Source organism: Lipotes vexillifer, unplaced genomic scaffold, assembly GCF_000442215.2.
Source record: "Lipotes vexillifer unplaced genomic scaffold, Lipotes_vexillifer_v1.1 scaffold97, whole genome shotgun sequence".
Lineage (NCBI taxonomy): Eukaryota > Metazoa > Chordata > Mammalia > Artiodactyla > Lipotidae > Lipotes > Lipotes vexillifer.
Genome location: NW_006775688.1, coordinates 272739 through 292466, shown reverse-complemented (window position 1 = coordinate 292466; position 19728 = coordinate 272739). Strand labels below are relative to the sequence as shown.

Here is a 19728-nt window from a genome sequence, read left to right as displayed (position 1 = left end):
CACTCCACAACAAGAAAAGACACCACAATAAGAAGCCCGCACACTGCAATGAAGAGTAGCCCCTGCTCGCTGCAACTAGAGAAAACCCACACAGGCAGCAACGAAGACCCAACGCAGCCATAAATGAATGAATGAATGAATGAATGAATGAATCGAAAGATGATACAACAGTGATATTACTACAAAAATTATTAATGCTGTCTCAGACTGCCTTAACAGAAGTACTATATAATACCACAATTATTAAGAACTGTATTCTACAACGAACAATCAGTATGTTCAGGCCTACCTTCTCAGGTAGGATGCTGATGCTTCGAATGTGCTTAACAACCTTAGACTCTATCTTCATGGCTGTATAGTTGTTTATAAAACAAAGGAGATATACTAGGACACTATACAAACTTTTGAAGACTTATTATAGGTACGAGAAATCAGAGACTGATTTGGGGACAAGCACTAGGACAAAAACATGAAAGCCACAGAATGTCGATTTCATATGACAGGTCAATCATTTGTCCAAAATCAGAAGACACAGGCTACATCTCCACACAACTGGAAATTTTCAAGCAGAAGTAAGGTGACCATCTATTATAAACATTCCACCCTGAGTAGAAAGATGGAATAATTCTGTGAAGTATCTTTCAGTTTCATAAACCTATCACTTTATGAAGCAATATAAATAAAGAACTAGCGGATAAGTGAAAGCTGTTTTATGTGCAAATGAAGTACGTTTGTTACAGCCTACATATAGAAATCTGTTCATTTTACAGATGAAACCACCAGAAACGTCCAAATTATTTGGGAAGGGACACAAGTTAGTAAGCAAATTATACAAAGTTGAAGACCACAGTACAAAAACTATTTTTGTCTGGAACAAACAGAAGTCATTTTTGTCTGAACAATTTGGATTTGATAAGTCAGACAGCAGGCGAAAAAAAAATCACTTCTCACTTGGGCGGAAGTTAGTTTTTTTCATACTCATGACATGCAAACAACTTCTGAGTGAGACCATAGGTGTTCAGCTCATTTGGTGAATTCAGCATTTCTGTCTATATGGCTGAACTGTTTTGAACTTAAAAATGGAGAGTGGTAGTAAGGAAGGAGGGCAGAACAGAGCTCAAAGTTCTTTTGTAAAATGGCGTCCTCCTAAACAATACACCTCCTGAAAAATCAGATAAGCATTCAGAGCAAGTATATTTTATTGATGTACTTGAAGTTGGAACTTCTGCTGTGAGGCAAAGAAATCATAACCAGTTTGGGGAGTGAGAAGGGCAATCAAAGAACATTTTGAGAAGAAGAAAGCTAAGGGTCCTATCCCAGAAAAATGGAGACCTATCATATTTTTTTCAAGCTTATAATATCATCCATTTTAAATGCATTCCTTCAGTCATCTTTTAAAGGCCCCGCCAAACCCAACTCTCCTATAAAATACAGAGGCCAATTTTAAGACATACTTCATTTCAGACATGTTAAAAAAATATGGTTTGTACATGTCCACATAAATGCATGTGTACAAACATCTTTTGCTATTTCAAGATTCATGACTCTCCCCTGAGTATCAATTAAGCTTCCCAGGTTAAGAATCCCTAAGTCAAGGTCTGAGCCAGCCTGAGAGGTAGTATCTGGCTACTTGCAATGCTCTTCTTTCAAGTGCCGGAAGTACAGGGTTAGAGCTGACAGGAACTGCTTTAACCTAAGAAGATTGCTCTTCCCTAAGCACTGCAACAAACTTGCAGGCACTGCTTACTGCTAGCAAGGTAACAACAGAATGTAGCAGTCAAAAGGGGGAATACTGAAGGCCAACTGTTTGGTTATGAATCCTAGTTTCAACAACTTCCTGTGTTAACCTTGGACAATTTTAAATTTCTTTGTGCCTTAAGTTACTAAAAGAGAAATATTAAATAATATAGTACTTACATCTTAGCGTCATGAACTTTGAGTTAAAAAAATATATCAACTGTTTAAAACAGAAGCTGGATAGAACTACCATACAAACCAGCAATCCCACTACTGGGCACATACCCTGAGAAAACCATAATTCAAAAAGAGTCATGTACCAAAATGTTCATTGCAGCTCTATTTACAATAGCCAGGACATGGAAGTAACCTAAGTGTCCATCAACATATGAACGGATAAAGATGTGGCACACATATACAATGGAATATTACTCAGCGATAAAAAGAAACGAAATTGAGTTGTTTGCAGTGAGGTGGATGGACCTAGAGTCTGTCATACAGAGTGAAATAAGTCAGAAAGAGAAAAAACAAATACCGTATGCTAACACACATATATATGGAATCTAAGGAAAAAAAAAAAAAGGTCATGAAGATCCTAGGGGTAAGATGGGAATAAAGACACAGACCTACTAGAGCATGGACTTGAGGATATGGGGAGGGGGGAAGGGTAAGCTGTGACAAAGTGAGAGAGAGGCATTGACATATATACACTACCAAATGTAAAACATAGCTAGTGGGAAGCAGCCGCATAGCACAGGGAGATCAGCTCGGTGGTTTGTGACCACCTGGAGGGGTGGGATAGGGAGGGTGGGAGGAAGAGAGACACAAGAGGGAAGAGATATGGGAACATATATATATGTATAACTGATTCACTTTGTTATAAAGCAGAAACTAACACACCATTGTAAAGCAATTATACTCCAATAAAGATGTTAAAACAAACAAATAAACAAAACAGAAGCTGGTGTATAGTAAGCATTCAGCTAAAGCCAACCATTTATCTGTTTTTCTATCTTTTTCTATCTTGTCGACTCTTGCTCTGACCGATTTTTATTGAACATTAAATTTATAAGATAAAGAGAACCAAGGTTTGGATGTAAACGTAAGGAGAAAGTACTCTGTTTTGTTCAGTTCTAGGCCCAAAGACTCCCTCTAGCCCAGACAAAAAGAATTCTTCACACGGTTCAGTTTAGCTTATCCGTGAGTTATCCTGGAGATTAACACAGACTTAAATTCCTTTCACGCCTTTCTTTTTCTTTTTTTAATTTAAAAGGGCCTAACACTCTACCACTTTCAGAATTTTATGTCACTACAAAGGGGAGTTGATCAAAGAATTAGGAATGGTCAGGCTTCTAGGTGTTTCCACCTCTCAAACCCTATCCACACCAGGCACAGACCTCGTAAGCTGGCTTGCTACTTACCTGAGTTACTACAATATTACACTCTGCTGCTCGGTCATTCTGGATAAAGTCATCTAGAATAAACTGGGGAACCTGTGTGGTTTTACCACATCCAGTAGCGCCTCGGATAATAACAACTGGATTTTGACTAATTTCTTCCAGGATTTCACTTTCAAATTTCTTCACAGGCAGTAACTCTCTCTCCTGTAAGATCTGTATTAGAAAAGTTACACCTCAAATTTCTACCAACATATATATTAGAAACAATATCTTAATTCTAAAAAAAAATTGCCATCTCTATAAAAAGTTATTCCTTTCCACTGGCTGCATATTCAAAATATACTTTTTCATAAAAGAATGTATATATTTATATCTCTAGTTGAATGGTCTTTTTCCATTAAATTTCTGAAGAATCTATCTTTTGGCCTTATCCACACCCTTATTTTCCTCCTTTTCTCCCTAGACATTACATATACATTCCCTTTCTTCTAACATTTTAAGTTGCTTCATTCAGAAAATACCAAAAAACTACCACAAAAAAACCCAGTTATTATCCCACATCTTCCACTTTAAGAATCACAGGCCCTTAACTCACAACTACCCTCAGAGGTAACTAGAATTAGCAGTTAGGTTAGTATCTTTGATCTACCTTACTAGAAAGGGCAAAAACATATTATTCGCTGTCCTTCTGCCCATACCTATAAAGTTCTGAGACTGCGAGCACCTTATGTCTAAATACTTCACAGACTTACTGCTTGCAAATCATGATCCTGTTCCAGCTGATACATTAATTCACTCTTGAGGTCCATGCTTATTTGTTCTGGAGTAGCCTGTAAAATGAGAAGGCAACAATCACACAAAAGCATAATTCAGCTTCAAAATGAATCATTTTTTATCTAGATATCCTAATGAAATATATTCAAAAGTAAAACACGAAGAGTCTGATCTCAAAAATAATGTTGCACTCACGTAAGCCAGGGGCCCCTCATCAATGTTGCTACTAGTCCAAGGATTCCAGTTGGATTGTGGAGGTGACCAAGGAACCACGCCCACTTGGTTCTGCCGCTGAGATGGCTCAAAATGAGCCAATTTGCCAAGGTTGAGTACAACAGGCACAGAAGGATCATCAGGCTATTAAAAATAACAGAAAACAAAACAAAACCAAAAAACAATACTGGTTGTTTGTCTGACTAGAGAAGTACAATACAAAGGTAAACTAAATAGCTGTATGCTTACTAGGGGCACGATCTCAAGATTTAGCTCTTGAATGATGTTCTGCAGCTGATGCTCCAAATCTTGAGAAAGGTTAACTTTGTAAGGCTCCACCTACAGAAAAGGGATGGCCATGAAAATCATGTAACATACACACAAACACTACTCAAATCTACTACAGTAGGGTTAAGAGTATGCAGTCAACATTAGGTCTACAATAGTCCTAAACCCAACAAGTCAGTTCCCTCGTGAAAGAATTACTTAATGATGATTAGTAGGGCCAGTTCCATTTCTTGAGGCGAGAGTCCCAGAACTATCAAACTTCTTTAGCCAAATATTAAACAGAAGCTAAATTGAATCTTAAAATATCTCTTTGGGCTACTAAGTCTAAAGACTCACTGTCTCTCCTTCTTTCTTCTTTGTAAGTCCAGAGTAAGCTTCAATCACTCCAAGGTGGTAGAGTTGTCTGACAAGTGACAGCGCACAGGACTGTGCTGCCAATTTTTTATTTGATCCATGTTCGCGTGCAAAAATCCCTATAATTTAAGGTCAGGATTACCAACGACAGAAGGATAAATCGTCTAAGTAAAGAAAACATCTCAACATAAGCAACTAGGAGGTAAGGTACAAAAGCTGCCCTAAAATACAGTATGTTATGAGTTCTAAGTTCCTCTTCATTCTAACTGTTAACCAAAAGCCATACTTTAACAGCTTATCAACTAAATAGCCAACCATCTTGATTACAGGCACACACTAAGACACATACAAATCATTATAAAAGCAAATAACCTATTTCAACCAAGTTGTTATTATTAACATCATGTGGCATTAAAACAGGGGAAGAAAAGAGAGTTTAACTTCTGAAAAGTAAAGGATCAAAAAGCAAATCAAAGGAAAGAAAATGGGCCCAAAGTCCCTAGACCAGGAGACACCAATCTTCTTCGATAAAGGGTCAGAAAATAAATATTTTAGGCTTTGCAGGCCACATCGTCTCTTGTCACAATTACTCAGCTCTGTCTCTCAAGTGTGAAAGCATTCACTGACAATACTTAAACCAGGGTTTGACAAACCTATGGGCCCAGGAACTAAAAATGTTGTAAAATTTTTAAAGAGTCATAAATATAAGACAGAAATAATGTGTGATATATGTGACCCACTAAGCTTAAAGTATTTATCTGGACTTTTACAGAAGTTTGCTCTTCCCTGACATAAACAAATGACTGTAGCTGTGTTCCAATAAGTTTAAAACAAACTCCCATTCACACAGAGTAACTTATCTTTAAGGTCTAGGGTAAAAAAATTCAACATCATCTCCTCATGATTCATTCAAAGGCTTGATTCTATTAGCAGTCTTTGATATACTAAATTTAAGTCATCAGAGTTAGTTGCAGAATTCTTAAACTGGAAAGAATCTTCAGCCGTTTCTCCCAATTTTTAGTGAAGTAAATTGAGTCCCAGCAATGTAGGTGTGATTTATTCAAAGTCACAATACTTGTTAGTAACAAAACCAGGTACACAGGGCTATTCCATACTTTCAAGCATGACACACTGCTTGCTTTAAACTTACTAAGAATAAAGGCAATATATCTTTGCCTTTCTACTTCCTTTAAGAATAACCCCAACCTATTCCTTAAGTGCTTCCTCAGGGTAACCTCACCTTTTCTTCTTGACTCTGTGACTCTTAAATGCTCACATTCACTTTTAGGCCTCCCATCCTGTCATCTGATTAACTCCTTTCTAAATGTCACCTAGCTAGCCTTACCCAAAGGAATTATATCTTTTATGTAGAAAGATAAAAAAACATTTTAAAATTCTCTGACAGTGGCAGATTCTTCAGTAGCCTACCACCTCTTACCCTTTGAAATGTAAACTAACAATCTTTCTTTTCACATGCAAAAATGGGAAACTGGGCCTTCTAATATTCTAAAATACCCTAAATGCTACCTTATATCATGGACTCCATCAAATTAAATAAAGCTTACATATATGTGGCTCAAGACTTTAAAGCGAATACTACTCCACTATACAAGGCTCAGAGTATCAGGGAAGCACTTACTTCTGCCCAGCTGCTTGATATAAATGGTCATTTCTGCAATAAAGCTCCTGTAAGAATATATATAAACAAGGTTAGAAATTTCACTCTTAGAAATTATTAAATCCAGGACTCCCCAGTCAGGCAGGCTTTCCAACTGCTTAGGCAAATCAAAGCAAAAAACCACTGTAAACACTTATGTCTGTTCAATCCTCGAACAAATGAAGTACATAAACTTCAAATAATGCACAACATGGCACGAGACAGCTGTAATCAAAGCTGATGAACCAACTGTTCACAAAAAGAAAATGTTAGGGTTTTTGGTTCTATATTTACTTACTTTTAACTCTTATTTCACAGGTTGCAGTCTGAATAGCTAGAATACATTCAGTGAAAAGGAATTTTCCACTCAGCTTGAGGCCGTGGAATAAAATAGGCCTAAAACTCCTTAAATTACAGTTGTGATTGTTTTAAGATTCCTTTGCATGGGCCACCCACTAATGATTTCAATCTGCTAAGATAAACTAAATATATGCAAGTATGCACACATACACATGGGTGTACAACCACTGTGCACATGTCAGTGGTTTCTGAGGCGGGGGTCTGATATCTGCCTGCAGTTGGAAGCAGCCCTTGATAACAAAATATTTAGCTTACTTATATCACACTTTATTTAAATCAGGTCCTGGAGAACAAAATATTTTTGAAAATTATAGCTAAAATTGCTAGCAGATTCTAGGGAATAAATTTAGGTTTTAACAAGGGCAAAAATGCCCTTTGAAAACTATGCTTTCTGATCCCTTCCACTACTCATGTACATTCTAACCTTGAGTTTGTGCTGTGAATAAAAGGTTAGGTGAGACTTTAGAAAAAAAATAAATGTTAGATTCCTTCCTATACCTCATGTGAACTGACCTTCAGGCACAGCGGCTTCAGGGGTCAAAGGCCACTGGCTTTCAAGGGAACAACATCCACCCTTTCATTAATGACACCGATGCCAGTATGTTTCTCAGCCAGGCTTAAAGTCAGCACTCAATCTCATTCTCCTCCACCTAGGGGGAACAGCAACACCAGAAATCAGTTTACAATAGTTTCCCATGTGATTGCTTAGTTCAGCCTAAGCAGCAGCACATGTGTGTATGAACACAGACCTCTGGTGTTGCTGTCTGTTATGCCTTTAAATAAAGGACATATAAGGAGCAATGCTGTCCTAGCTCCCCCAACTTCTCTGCCTTCCTCACCATAGCCTGAATTCTTCAACTTTGTATCAGAAGCCAATAAGACACTTAAAAAAAAGTTTATAATACGCTTGAGGCATACTTAAATTATCTAACTGTTCTTAAAGTCACCAAGTGCTAAGCCCAATCAGTGCAGAAAAACAAAATATTTTTTTAAAAAAATCATCAACAAATGAATCTTTCCTTTATGATCTTTGAGGGTTTAAAAAAGTCTCACATTAAATTTAAGTATTTGAGAATTCAGGATTGAACAAAACAGTGCGAAGCAGGGGGAACCATGCTCTGAACATCATTTTGACCAGTGTCAAAGTTTTTTGTTAGTTATTATTTTAGAGCTGCTAGATGCAACCAAAGAACCCTTTGATTTTCAAGGGAAAAACTTTTGATGTATTTTGAATAATTTATTTCATATAAGGACAGCAAATTAAATCATCCAGATTTCCATTATAACATCCCCTCCCTTCCAATAAAATATAGTGCCCCCAGAAGAGTCTAATCCATATGAGCCTTCCTGGGAGTAATAATTACTACACCCTGGAATGCTCTCAGGAAGAACAGCAAGCAGGCTGAGAAACATACTGTCACTGTTAGAACAACCTCCTCCCTTTATGTTCAGTTTTATAAATTTAACAGAATAAAAGTGTGCTAATTTAACTCACATACAAAGATTGAGGCTCTCCTTCAGCTTTACAATAAGCCCTTAAAAGTTCAATAGGACTGAAGAGCTGGCAACTTTCCAAGCTGATGGGAACTTTGGACCTAGATGCAATGCCATCTACCTCTGAACACTCTAAACTTAAGTGTCTAACTTGACGCGTTGAAGAAATAAACATTATAACTGCCTCTAATACCACAGTGAACAATAAACTCACTACCTCTGGCTGATTTTTAAGTCAATTATGGACAAACCACTACTTGTGGCTATGAGTTTTGCCTCTCAGATCCATACGAGAACCTAAAAGTCTACCAACACAAACAGGAGATTTGTGCAGAACTTCTTACACAGCTAAAATCACACTCCTAAGTGAAAACCATGGTAAACTGCACATTACAAACCAATAACAATTTTTCTCGGGCAAAGTAACATATCCTCCCAATTTGCTGCTAATCCACAAACTGAACCAGATAGCACGTACAAAAATAGAATGACTATACAAAACCCTAACTTACTACAGAAGGCAAAGAGTGAAACAAGCAAACCTGTTGTGATCAGGACCCACTTGGGTGTACTTATATTCTCCTTGGATCTTTTCTTTTTGGAAATATTGGTTCAGACGAGCCTTAGCATTTTCCAAGGTCCAGTTTCCATGTAGCCCAGCATTTAAATCCACTTCTTCGGATTCAAGGGTCTGTTGAATCAATGATAATTTGGCTGCACTAAGTTTAGTTATGTACACTTAACGCACAAAAATTTATAACAATAGCTTTTTTGTACCATGCTTTATAATGCAAAAGTTGTTTTTTTAAGTTTCTAATCCTAGTCAAAATTGAGCCAGAATTTAGTTTTTACTCCATGTGATGGCCCTATTGTATAAACAAGCTATTAGTTAACGTACTGTATTTAAACTGTTCCAAAGAAACCTTTGACAAAATTTTTTACGCTGGTTTTAACACTTTACATATATCAAGTGGAAAAGTAAGTGTTCTGTCTTATGAAAACGCTTTTACTACGAGTGCTCATGAAAGGACGTTTACTGAGGCAACTACATTTCCTACAAAGCAGAAGAGATCTTTTATTATATTAACACCATGAAAAACTGTTTTATTTCACAGGCAATTCTAATGACCAGATTTAACAGGCAGCTTAGGTTTATGGTGTTTTGGGTGAACAATCAGTCTCAAACAACTACTTAAAACAATCACCAACTTATTAAGTTGCAAATATCTTAAACCTTGCCATGAACCAAGTCCTAAATCACATTCCAGGAGGTGTAACACAGGGTTACAGCCTTACCGCTTGTACTTCTTGCTCTTCTTTTCTTGAGTAATAATCCTTCAAATTGGCTCCTCGATCCCAGGTGGGCCCAGGAGCACCATAGCCAGAGGCCCCAATTCCAGAATTATTTTCTATTACGGGAAGAAAATGATTGTTCCCTTGATAAATCAAACTGTATTAAGATCCTAAATATTAAAAAAAAAATACTCCTAATTTAGATTTTAGCACTCCATTATTAGAAATCTAACATTTCAGTTATTTGGAAATGGGTCTGAAACCTCTATGACTTACCTGGAAAGTGTTACGTGACTGAATACAGGTCTAAATTGCTAATTCCAAAGATGGTATACAGGGGGGTGCTACAAGTAATGATCGTAAGTGACTGATAACCTAGCATATGTTATCAATGTAGCTTTAAGTTGTTGCATATGTATTGGGTTGGCCAAAAGGTTCGTTCAGATTTTTCCTGTAAGATGGCTCTAGGAGCACTTAAAGTTGTCTTCAACTTCATTTAAAACAATTTTGTTAGACTGTATGTGACAGCTGTCATATCAGCGAGCATTTAATAAAAGACTTATCAAAATTGGTGAATTTTTGTGTAGCCATTTTAATACTGAAGATGGAAGGAAAAAAAGCAACATTTTTGGCATATTATGCTTTATTATTTCAAGAAAGGTGAAAACGCTACCGAAATGCAAAAAAAGATTTGTGCAGTGTGTGGAGAAGGTGCTGTGACTGATCGAACGTGTCAGAAGTGGTTTGTGAAATTTCGTGCTAGAGATTTCTCCACGGTCAGGCAGACCAGTTGAAGTTGACAGCGATCAAATCGAGACATTAACTGAGAACATTCAATGTTATACCACATGGGAAATAGCTGACATGCTCAAAATATCCAAATCAACTGTTGAAAATCATTTGCACCAGCTTGGTTATGTTAATCATTTTGATGTTTGGGTTCCACGTATATTAAGCAGAAAAAGCCTTCTTGTCTGTACTTCCCGCATGTGATTCTCTACTTAAACACAATGAAAATGCTCCGTTTTAATTTATTTTTTAATTATTACTTTAAAATTTATTTTATTTATTTATTTTTGGCTGCACTGGGTCTTCATTGCTGCTTTCTCTAGTTGTGGTGAGTGGGGGCTACTCTTAGTTGCACTGTGCGGGCTCTAGGCACACGGGCTTCAGTAGCCGTGGCTCGCGGGCTCTAGAGTGCAGGCTCAGTAGTGGCGCAAGGGCTTAGTTGCTCCATGGCATGTTGGATCTTCCTGGACCAGGGCTCAAACCCATGTCCCCTGCACTGGCAGGCGGATTCTTAACCACGGTACCACCAGAGAAGTCCCAAACGTTCTGTTTTTAAAACAAATTGTGACAGGTGATGAAAAGTGGGTACTGTACAATAATGTGGAATGGAAGAGATCATGGGGCAAGCGAAATGAACCACTACCAACCACAACAAAGGCCTGTCTTCATCCAAAGAAGGTGATGTTGTGTATATGGTGGGACTGGAAGGGAGTCCTCTATTAATGAGCTCCTTCCAGAAAACCAAACCATTAATTCCAACAAGTACTGCTCCCAATTAGACCAACTGAAAGCAGCACTCGACAAAAAGCGCCTGGAATTAGTCAACAGAAAACGCATAACCTTCCACCAGGATAATGCAAGACCACATGTTTCTTTGATGACCAGGCAAAAACTGCTACAGCTTGGCTGGGAAGTTCCGATTCATCCACCGTATTCACTAGACATTGCACTTTCAGATTGCCATTTATTTAGCTCTTTATAAAATTCTCTTAATGGTAAAAAATTTCAATTCCCTGGAAGACTGTAAAAGGCACCTAGAACAGTTTTTTGCTCAAAAAGCTAAAATGTTTTGGGAAGATGGAATTATCAAGTTGCCTAAAAAACGGCAGAAGGTAGTGGAACAAAAGGATGGATACGTTGTTCAATAAAGTTCTTGGTGAAAATGAAAAATGTGTCTTTTATTTTTACTTAAAAACCAAAGGCACTTTTTGGCCAACCCAATAATAGCTGATTAAATGATTTCTTTGCTAAGTATGATCCTGAAAGAAAGCTAACTACTAGTGCTAGAGACGGAAATAAGGAGAAGCTTAAAAGGTGTTGAAAAGTGATGAATCTTGACGAGAAAGCAGAATAACTAAAAATAGTAGTTAATATTGACTGAAACTCTACCAAGTTTATTATATGCTTTTTAAAAGTTTACTTTTCATAATAATCTTATAAGTAAGTACTACTGCTATTCTTGTTTCATAAACACTGGATCTGAGACTTAGGCAATTTGACAAATATTCCACTTAATCTACCCTACAGTGGACACACTAATAAAGTTTGGGTATATATAGAATTCAGCAATGACTGGGATCCACAAGGCAAACAAACAAGCCTACAATATATTTGGTAGAAATAAGTTAGAAACAAGAAAGGGCAGTAAATAAGACCTCTTTAACCAAATGTTCTAGCCTGTGCAAAATCTATCCAGAGATCAAAAACTAGTAAAAGCTAATGACAGCAAGGAATTGAGCTGTAGCAATTTATAAAAGAGATTAAATAATCTGGTGGTATTCGCAAGTTTATGTAGTTCTTGGGTTCTCTGAAAATTATGAGTTTACTATAGTTATTTCCATCTATCCAAGTGAGAAAGAAAGATGATGACCATGCAAGATTGTGTATCTTATTCTCAGTCATGTGCACACATTCAAGTCCCTTACCTGCCTTGAGAGCCAGATGGGGAGGAAGAGGTCCTCCCATGGTTGTTGGTAAACCTCCACCAGTATCTGCTGTGCTGTCAGGTGCATCAGTAATTGGGGGCGGAGGGGGTGCTACCTGCAAGAGGAAAAGTCAAGGCAGTGTCAATAATATTGCCTTCAAAGACTATTAAATTCTTTTATTCTTAGAGGAGGTCCACGTGTCACCCCTCCTTTCCTCATAATATTAACATCTTTGTTTTTTCAGTATTATAAAACTATTATGCTCTCATTTCAGGCAGAAAAGGATAGGGCAGTAAAAATATTCATAATTTTCCATCTGGAGATTACATAATTATGTAGATGAATACAGTTTTTCCACAAAAAGTTTATGCTGTATAGTTAATTTGACTTTTCCACTTAATATCTTTTTTTAAATAAAATATTTATTTATTTGGCTGTGTCAGGTCTCAGTTGCGGCACATGGGCTTCTCTCTAGTTGTGGTGCTCAGGCTCTAGAGCGCGCAGGCTCAGTAGTTGTGGAATGCATGGGCTTAGCTGCCCCGCAGCACGGGGGATCTTAGTTCCCCGACGAGGGATCGAACCCGCATCCCCTGCATTGGAAGGCAGATTCTGAACCACTGGACCACCAGGGAAGTCCCTTCACTTAATACCTTTATAAACATGTTCAACTTCCAAGAAGCATCTGTTAAGAGACGTCTACATGGTAGACATTATTATGGGTACTGAGGATAAAATAATGAACCAACCAGATGTTCTGTAGTTACAGAGCTATATTCAAACAGCTACATTCTAATTCTGTATTCTTACAGAGCTAAATAAACAACAAATACACACACAGTATGTCAAGTATAATACAATACTACCAGAAAAGAAAAATAGGAACTGTTAGAGATCACAGTCTCCATGTTAACAGACATTCAGATTGTAGCCAATCTTAAATCATAAAACAGCATTGCCATAAACTCTTTGTACTTTGGCTTATTTCTTTTGGGAAAAATTCACGAAAGGGAACTTCCTGGGTTAAAAGGCATCAAGATTTAAAAAAGCACCATAGCGCTCTACAGAAAGGCTGACTTCCAAGCTTGCACTCTATATGAGAACCTATTTCCCCACAGCCTCACCAATCCTCGGAATTACAGCATACGTCTTACATCTTACCAGTATTAGTTTTGTTTTGTTGTTATGGCGACCGGTTATTTTCATTTACATTTTCTTTGCCCATTATTCTATCTGGATAATTCATCATTCCCACTAATTTCTAAGAATTTAATATTTCAGTGCTATTCACTGTGTCATACAAGTTGCAAAATAATCTGTCCTTTTCATTTTAACTTTGTTAAACGCTGCTTAACGTTATTTTTTGTTTCTGCAGTCAAATCTAGTTTCTGCTGTGACACCTCAGTAAAATGGCCTTTCCTATCCTGAGACCTGTTCTACGTTATTTGCATACACACATAGGCACATGTATGCATATACCATCCCTCCCCATCTTGAAACTAGTATCATGCAAATTTAGTTACTGCAAACTAAAAATAATTTAAAATCTTTATTAATATATAGTAGGAATGGCTAATACTTTTAACTTCTTCAAATTCTTCAGCAGTAATTTTTCCTAATTACCTTTTTCATCTAATTTACCAAATATTATGTTAAATTTATAGAACTTACTCAGGGAGAACACGACTTCCTGACAATGAGCTGGCTGCTGTCTTACACTCCCACCGGCTGACATCTTCCAGTAACATGCGTGCCCAAATATGTGGCTCTACATTTCATCACTTTTCTATCTGCTGAGACAATCCCCCACAGATATCTCATGCTTTTTCAAGCTTTATTTAAACATTTTTTCAAGGATGCTTGGAGAGCAAATAAACTTGCAAGATGAAGACAATATCTTCCTCCAGGGTAGGAGGCAGGTTTGTTTCCTAACAAGTATCATAAAGATAGCCGGCAGCTTTGCCAGCAGCCCCCCAACACTGGGGGGCTTTCCTAAGCTCAGGTGCCTCAGCTGTGATACAGACCCACTGTGTCCTCAGCATCCACCTGGACCTACTCCACACCGCCCCCCAAGGGGTTCAGGGACAAGGGGGAACTGAGGCAAACATGAAGAATATGGTGCCTACTATCCCATGAGTAACATCCTTTGTCTCTGACTCAGAAGTCTTGTGTCTTCTGTCAGTATCTATGAAACTGTGGCGTCTGAACTGTTAGCTTGCAAGTTCAGTAAAATCTCAGACTCTTAAGAGTTCTTGATGCTATCCTTCAGTGAAAATCCATTGCACTGTTCTTACAGGTCCTACAAACTACATATGCACAAGTTCTTTATAATTTTTACTATTATAGTAAGATATGTGTCCAATTAAATTCTTTATAATATTTACACCTCATTTCTTTCTACATATTCCTTTTATTCCTTTTTATTTACTGCATTACACTGAGTAATGGTGGTGACAGTGGACACCTTGGTCTTGTTTTAACTTTACAGAAGTTCCCCTAGCACAGGGCATCTCCAACTATCCGCAATTAAGAACTGGCTTTGAGTTTTTTCCCCTAATCCACTGGAAACAATATTTTTGTAAAATATACCAAAAATAAATCCCTAGAAATATGAAATAGAAAAACATAAAATACAAGCCCAAGTTTTCTAATTATTAGATTCAACAAATACAAGTTTACTGTCAAAACATCATTAAGTATTTCTAAATTCTTACTCATTTCTGTATTTACCTCCTCACAAACTGTAACAAACACTTTGAGCAGCACTTTTTTAGTACAGTGTTCACTATTATTTTTAGATGATACCTTTTAGCATGTCTAGGAAGTATTTTTCTACTCCATTTCCTAAGTACCTTATTGGTAATAAGCACTTAATCCTGTCACATGTGTTTTTTAAAACCTCTATTAAGTTGATCACTGAGTAGATATTTCTTCTACACTCATCAATGTGATATAGTAAAAAAGTCGGATTACACAGTTCTGACTCAGATCTGCTAGAGGTGTCATAAGATATGGTATGTGCAACAAATTACTTTTCTCAAATACAAAACATGCTGCATTCTCAAACCCATCTAACCACGTGAGTTTTTGATAAAGGACTGTGAATCTAGTTACTTTTTTCTTAATTAGACTTGGGATGGACTATTTATCTTTTACAAAGAACATCAAAAATTTTTACTTATCACTTTTATTGATACTTTTTTCCTTTCTAATTCAGCAATTTCTGATTTTGCCTTTAATTTCTTCCTGTTTTATCTGGTGTATCTTCCTGAATTGAAACTTATTAGCCCATTCATTTAAAAAACTATCCCTTGTATAAAAATAAAAGCATTCGATGATGTTCCTTTGAATAGAATATTCCTCTGGCACTCCAGAGTTTTGATAGACAATGTTATCTAAACAGTCTGTAATTATAATTTTAAATTTTCACTTCGAAGTAAGAATTCAAATTTCCAAGTGTTTGGAATTTTTTGGTCCCTTTGCCACTGTCTCCCATTACCATCTTGGTTCTGCCAATACATACATTAGTATTTCTAATGCTAGACAGACTGATACACTGTGAATTGATGTTTCTTTGTCTTTGTTGTCTTTGCTGCTTCCTTCCTTAAAGTTTGCTCTGATATTAATATTGCTACTCCTACTTTATTTTGTACTTCATTTGCCTGGTACAGCTTTATTTATGTCTTTATTTTCAATCTTTTTGACTGAAAGATTTCTTTATACAGATAGCATAGGGCTTGAGGCAAAGTACAGCCTACTCCTGGGACACCGTTAATAGCCAGGTCCCAGCAAAAAACCAGTGAGCAGCACTGGTGCCACAATGTTTACTTGTCTTTCCTCTTTCCACCACCTTGCCACTCCAGGGCCACAATTCCATTCTACCTCACTCTCTATCTACATCAACTTAAGAAAAAATTTCTTCAAGATTGAGGTTTTGTTAGTGGGACAACTTCCTACTTTCCAGTGATGGGGAGTATTATGGATTAAATGCCTGTGTCTCCCCAAAATTCATATATATTGAAATCCTAAGCTCCAATGTGATAGTACCAGGAGTCAGGGCCTATGGGAGGTGATAAGGCCATGAGAGTGGAGCCCTCCTGACAGGGTACAGTGCCCTTACTAAAAAAAAAAAAAAAGCAAAGCAGAGAGCTCTTTCACCAGACACTGAATCAGACAGAACCTTTATCTTAACACTTCCGCAGCTTATGTAAGTGTGATAAGTAAGCCACTCAGTCTATGGTACTTTGTTATAGCAGCACTAAGATACGAAGGATTTCCTTTTTTACATTTACTGATCTATTAAGATTAAGATGCAGAAAGGGGTATTAAAAGGCGCGTCACCGTGCATAAACTTGGCTCTGCCTTAAGGAACGTTTAATGACATGAGAAAATGTTTATTATATTAAGATAAGCGAAAAAACAAGGTTATAAAATAGTATACGCAATTTGTATTCTATCATGTTAAAATACGCATTTAAATATCTAAGTAAAAATACAGATTTTAGCGACACTGGCAATACTATGGTTTATTTATGTTGTCTTTTTCATAATCTTTATGTTTTCTAAAATTTCTGCAATGAACATGTATTAAACACTGTAAAAAAATGTTATTTTTTTAATTCGAGAACTAACAGTAAAACATGAACTACCAATAGATAAGCAAATAGACAATTAAAAGAAGGAAGTTAGAAATAATTAACATTTAGAACAAATGGTCTACTTATTAATAACGAAAGAAACACAAATTAAAACACTATCATTTTTTCTCTCTTAAATAATTTTTAAAAAGACTATCAAAACGACTAAATCTGTTGATATAGGTGATACGGTGAAATGTACAATGGTTCAAGCATTCTGATAATCTTGCAATATTACATTAAGAATTCAACACAGTATTCAACGTAGACTCACCTACAGATTGATGTGACCAACCCCCCGCCCAACAGAGGTGACAAAATAGGTTCATTATTTCAGAGGGCATACTGTTCCTATGAATAAATCAAACAAAATCCCCATCAAAAACCAAAAAGATTTTCATCTAATAGAAGGAAGCAAGGCCAGAAAAACTGTTCATTGTACATAATTTAAAAATTCAAGTTTAGGAAAAGAGACAAGTTGTACAGGGAAGTTTCATAAATTCTCACTGCGGTCACTTTTTTGGGGAATGCCTGTTTGTTTAAAGTTGATCTACTGAGGTGAACGGTTTTGTTCAAGATGAAGAAATATACAGCTCCATGTCAAGTGGTATCAAAAGATTAATTATGGTTTAGTCTAAGTAAAAGTTAAGGATTGATGCATTCATTACAAAAAAGATTCAAGTACCAATACCTGATAGAATGCAAAGCTTACAGAGTAGTATGAACAAAGGATGGGATAACTATGGTATGGAATACTTAAGGGTATAGGACCATACCCTACTAAGTGAGAGAATGACAGAACACAAAATTAAGGAGCAGTCGGAGAGACAGGAAGAAAATCACGAAGACGGGGTAATAGAGAAGACGAAGAGTGTGTTGAGATGGAGGATGTGAAAAATAAAGCTGAACACCAATTAGGTAAAAAAAAGGGAGGGGTGGGAGAGTATTCAGTTTACACTAAGAACATCTTTTTTTGGTATGGCAGAAAATACCACACGCAAAAACAAAGATATAAAGGACAAACTGGAAAAAAAAAATTTGTAACATATCACAGATAAAGGATTACTATTGCTAATATGCAAATAACTTAAAAAATAAGAGAAAAATGAGTAAAATATATGAACAAGTTCATTGAAAAAGAAATGCAAATGGCCCTTAAATGCCAAAAGATCTTCAACTTCACTCAAAATAAGAGGAAGGCAAATTAAAGGTATACTGAGATATCTACCACAGACTGACAAAAATAGAGCAGTGGTGAGGTGGTAGACTGAGGTTTCTCTACCCTGACACTACTGACATTTTGGACAGTTAATTCTTTGTTGTGGGGGACTATCCCTGGCCTCTACCCACTAGATGCCAGTAGCAGCCCACCCCTGCCCCCTTGGTCAAAAATGTTATCTATATATTGCCACTGACACCCCACCCCGGTGGGGGGCAGCTGCCCCTACTGAGAACCACTGGAAATGACTGAAATGGTGAAAACTGCAAAATAATACAATTCCTATCCTATGGAGAGAGAAAACTGTAATAGCTTGCAAAATCACATGGGCATATATCCTTTGACCCAGCAATCCCATTTCAAGGAATCTGTCCCACAGACAGATTAGCAAAAATACAAAAATTAATATGCATACATATGCATAATACATAGGCTATTCATGTCAGCATTTGTTAAGTAACAGTAAAAAGACAGTACAAAACTCCATCAATAGAGGCTAGTTGAATAAACTATGGTACTATGGAAGTGAAAAACAGGTAGGTAAAGAAAAAAAAAGTGTACACAATAAGATAGTATTAATTTAAGAAAGAGTTGGGATAAGGGATAGTAATATATATACTTTTTTTTTTTTTTGCTTATAGTTAGAAAAAGTTTGACCAAAAACTATATAACAAAAACAAAAAACTGGAAGACAGGAAAAAGGATGGAGGAGGCAGGAACAGAAGCCAGACTTTTCTAAATATACTTCTTTTGTTAATTTAACATCAAAACTATGTAACTATTTAATTCAGTACTCCGATTTTAAAAAGGTGATCCCTAAAAATCAAAAGCAAAATGAAACAGATGAACCTGAGTATAGAGATGACAGTATGATCACAAACAGGAATTATTTCAAACTTTGAAGTGCAGTAATTTGTATGTCTATATAGTAGGATACACCCTAGATATGAAAAGAACTGCAAAAAATGTTAAACTTTTCAGTAATCGTATTATTGGTGGTAGCAGTGGAATTTACAGTGGAGACTGTTGTACATGTATATTGAATAAAGCAACAGAGTATGTTGGGGCACTGCAAGGAACCATGGTTTTTGGATTGGGGGAAAATGGACATACAGATCTACACTGAAGTTAAGCAAAAGCCCTGCAATTCTGAATTTAAACTGAGAGCATCAGGTTGAACTCAAAATATATCTTGTCTTGGAAAAATTTTTCCCAAGCTGTGTACACTGAAAAAGCTAAAACAATGACCAATTTAGTAGTAATTTCTGGCACTCAGTTTGTGGCCTCTAAAAATCAACCCCCAGTGAAAAGAACCAGGGATCTTAAGAAATGGCTGATTCCAGATCTGAGATAGGAAAATTCAAGTTGAGCCAAACAGATGGTATGCCACAAAGCATGAAAGTGATCAAAGACTAAGGTTAAATGAACTTAGAAATCAATGTGAAGAGGGTCCTACTGGTCCAAAATGGGACAACTTAAAATAAACATCAACAATAAAAATAATGGATTAAAATGTTATATATTTGAATCAATGAGTTCATAATAATTTTGGAAAAAAACCTAGCTGGTAACCTTTAGAAGAGGGACAAAC

At 36.6% G+C, this 19728-nt stretch overlaps 1 protein-coding gene across 1 annotated transcript in view; it reads right to left on the bottom strand.

The window, feature by feature from the left end:
• Window positions 1-19728, bottom strand: part of DHX9 (DExH-box helicase 9) — a 52653-nt gene that overhangs the window by 25376 nt on the left and 7549 nt on the right. The window contains exons 3-11 of the mRNA XM_007450132.1: window positions 12285-12399; window positions 9574-9686; window positions 8820-8968; window positions 6406-6452; window positions 4749-4885; window positions 4374-4463; window positions 4107-4268; window positions 3890-3967; window positions 3159-3350 (exon numbers count right to left, since the gene is read on the bottom strand). Coding sequence (XP_007450194.1) covers window positions 3159-3350; window positions 3890-3967; window positions 4107-4268; window positions 4374-4463; window positions 4749-4885; window positions 6406-6452; window positions 8820-8968; window positions 9574-9686; window positions 12285-12399 — 1083 coding nt within the window. The remainder of the gene's footprint in view (window positions 1-3158; window positions 3351-3889; window positions 3968-4106; window positions 4269-4373; window positions 4464-4748; window positions 4886-6405; window positions 6453-8819; window positions 8969-9573; window positions 9687-12284; window positions 12400-19728) is intronic.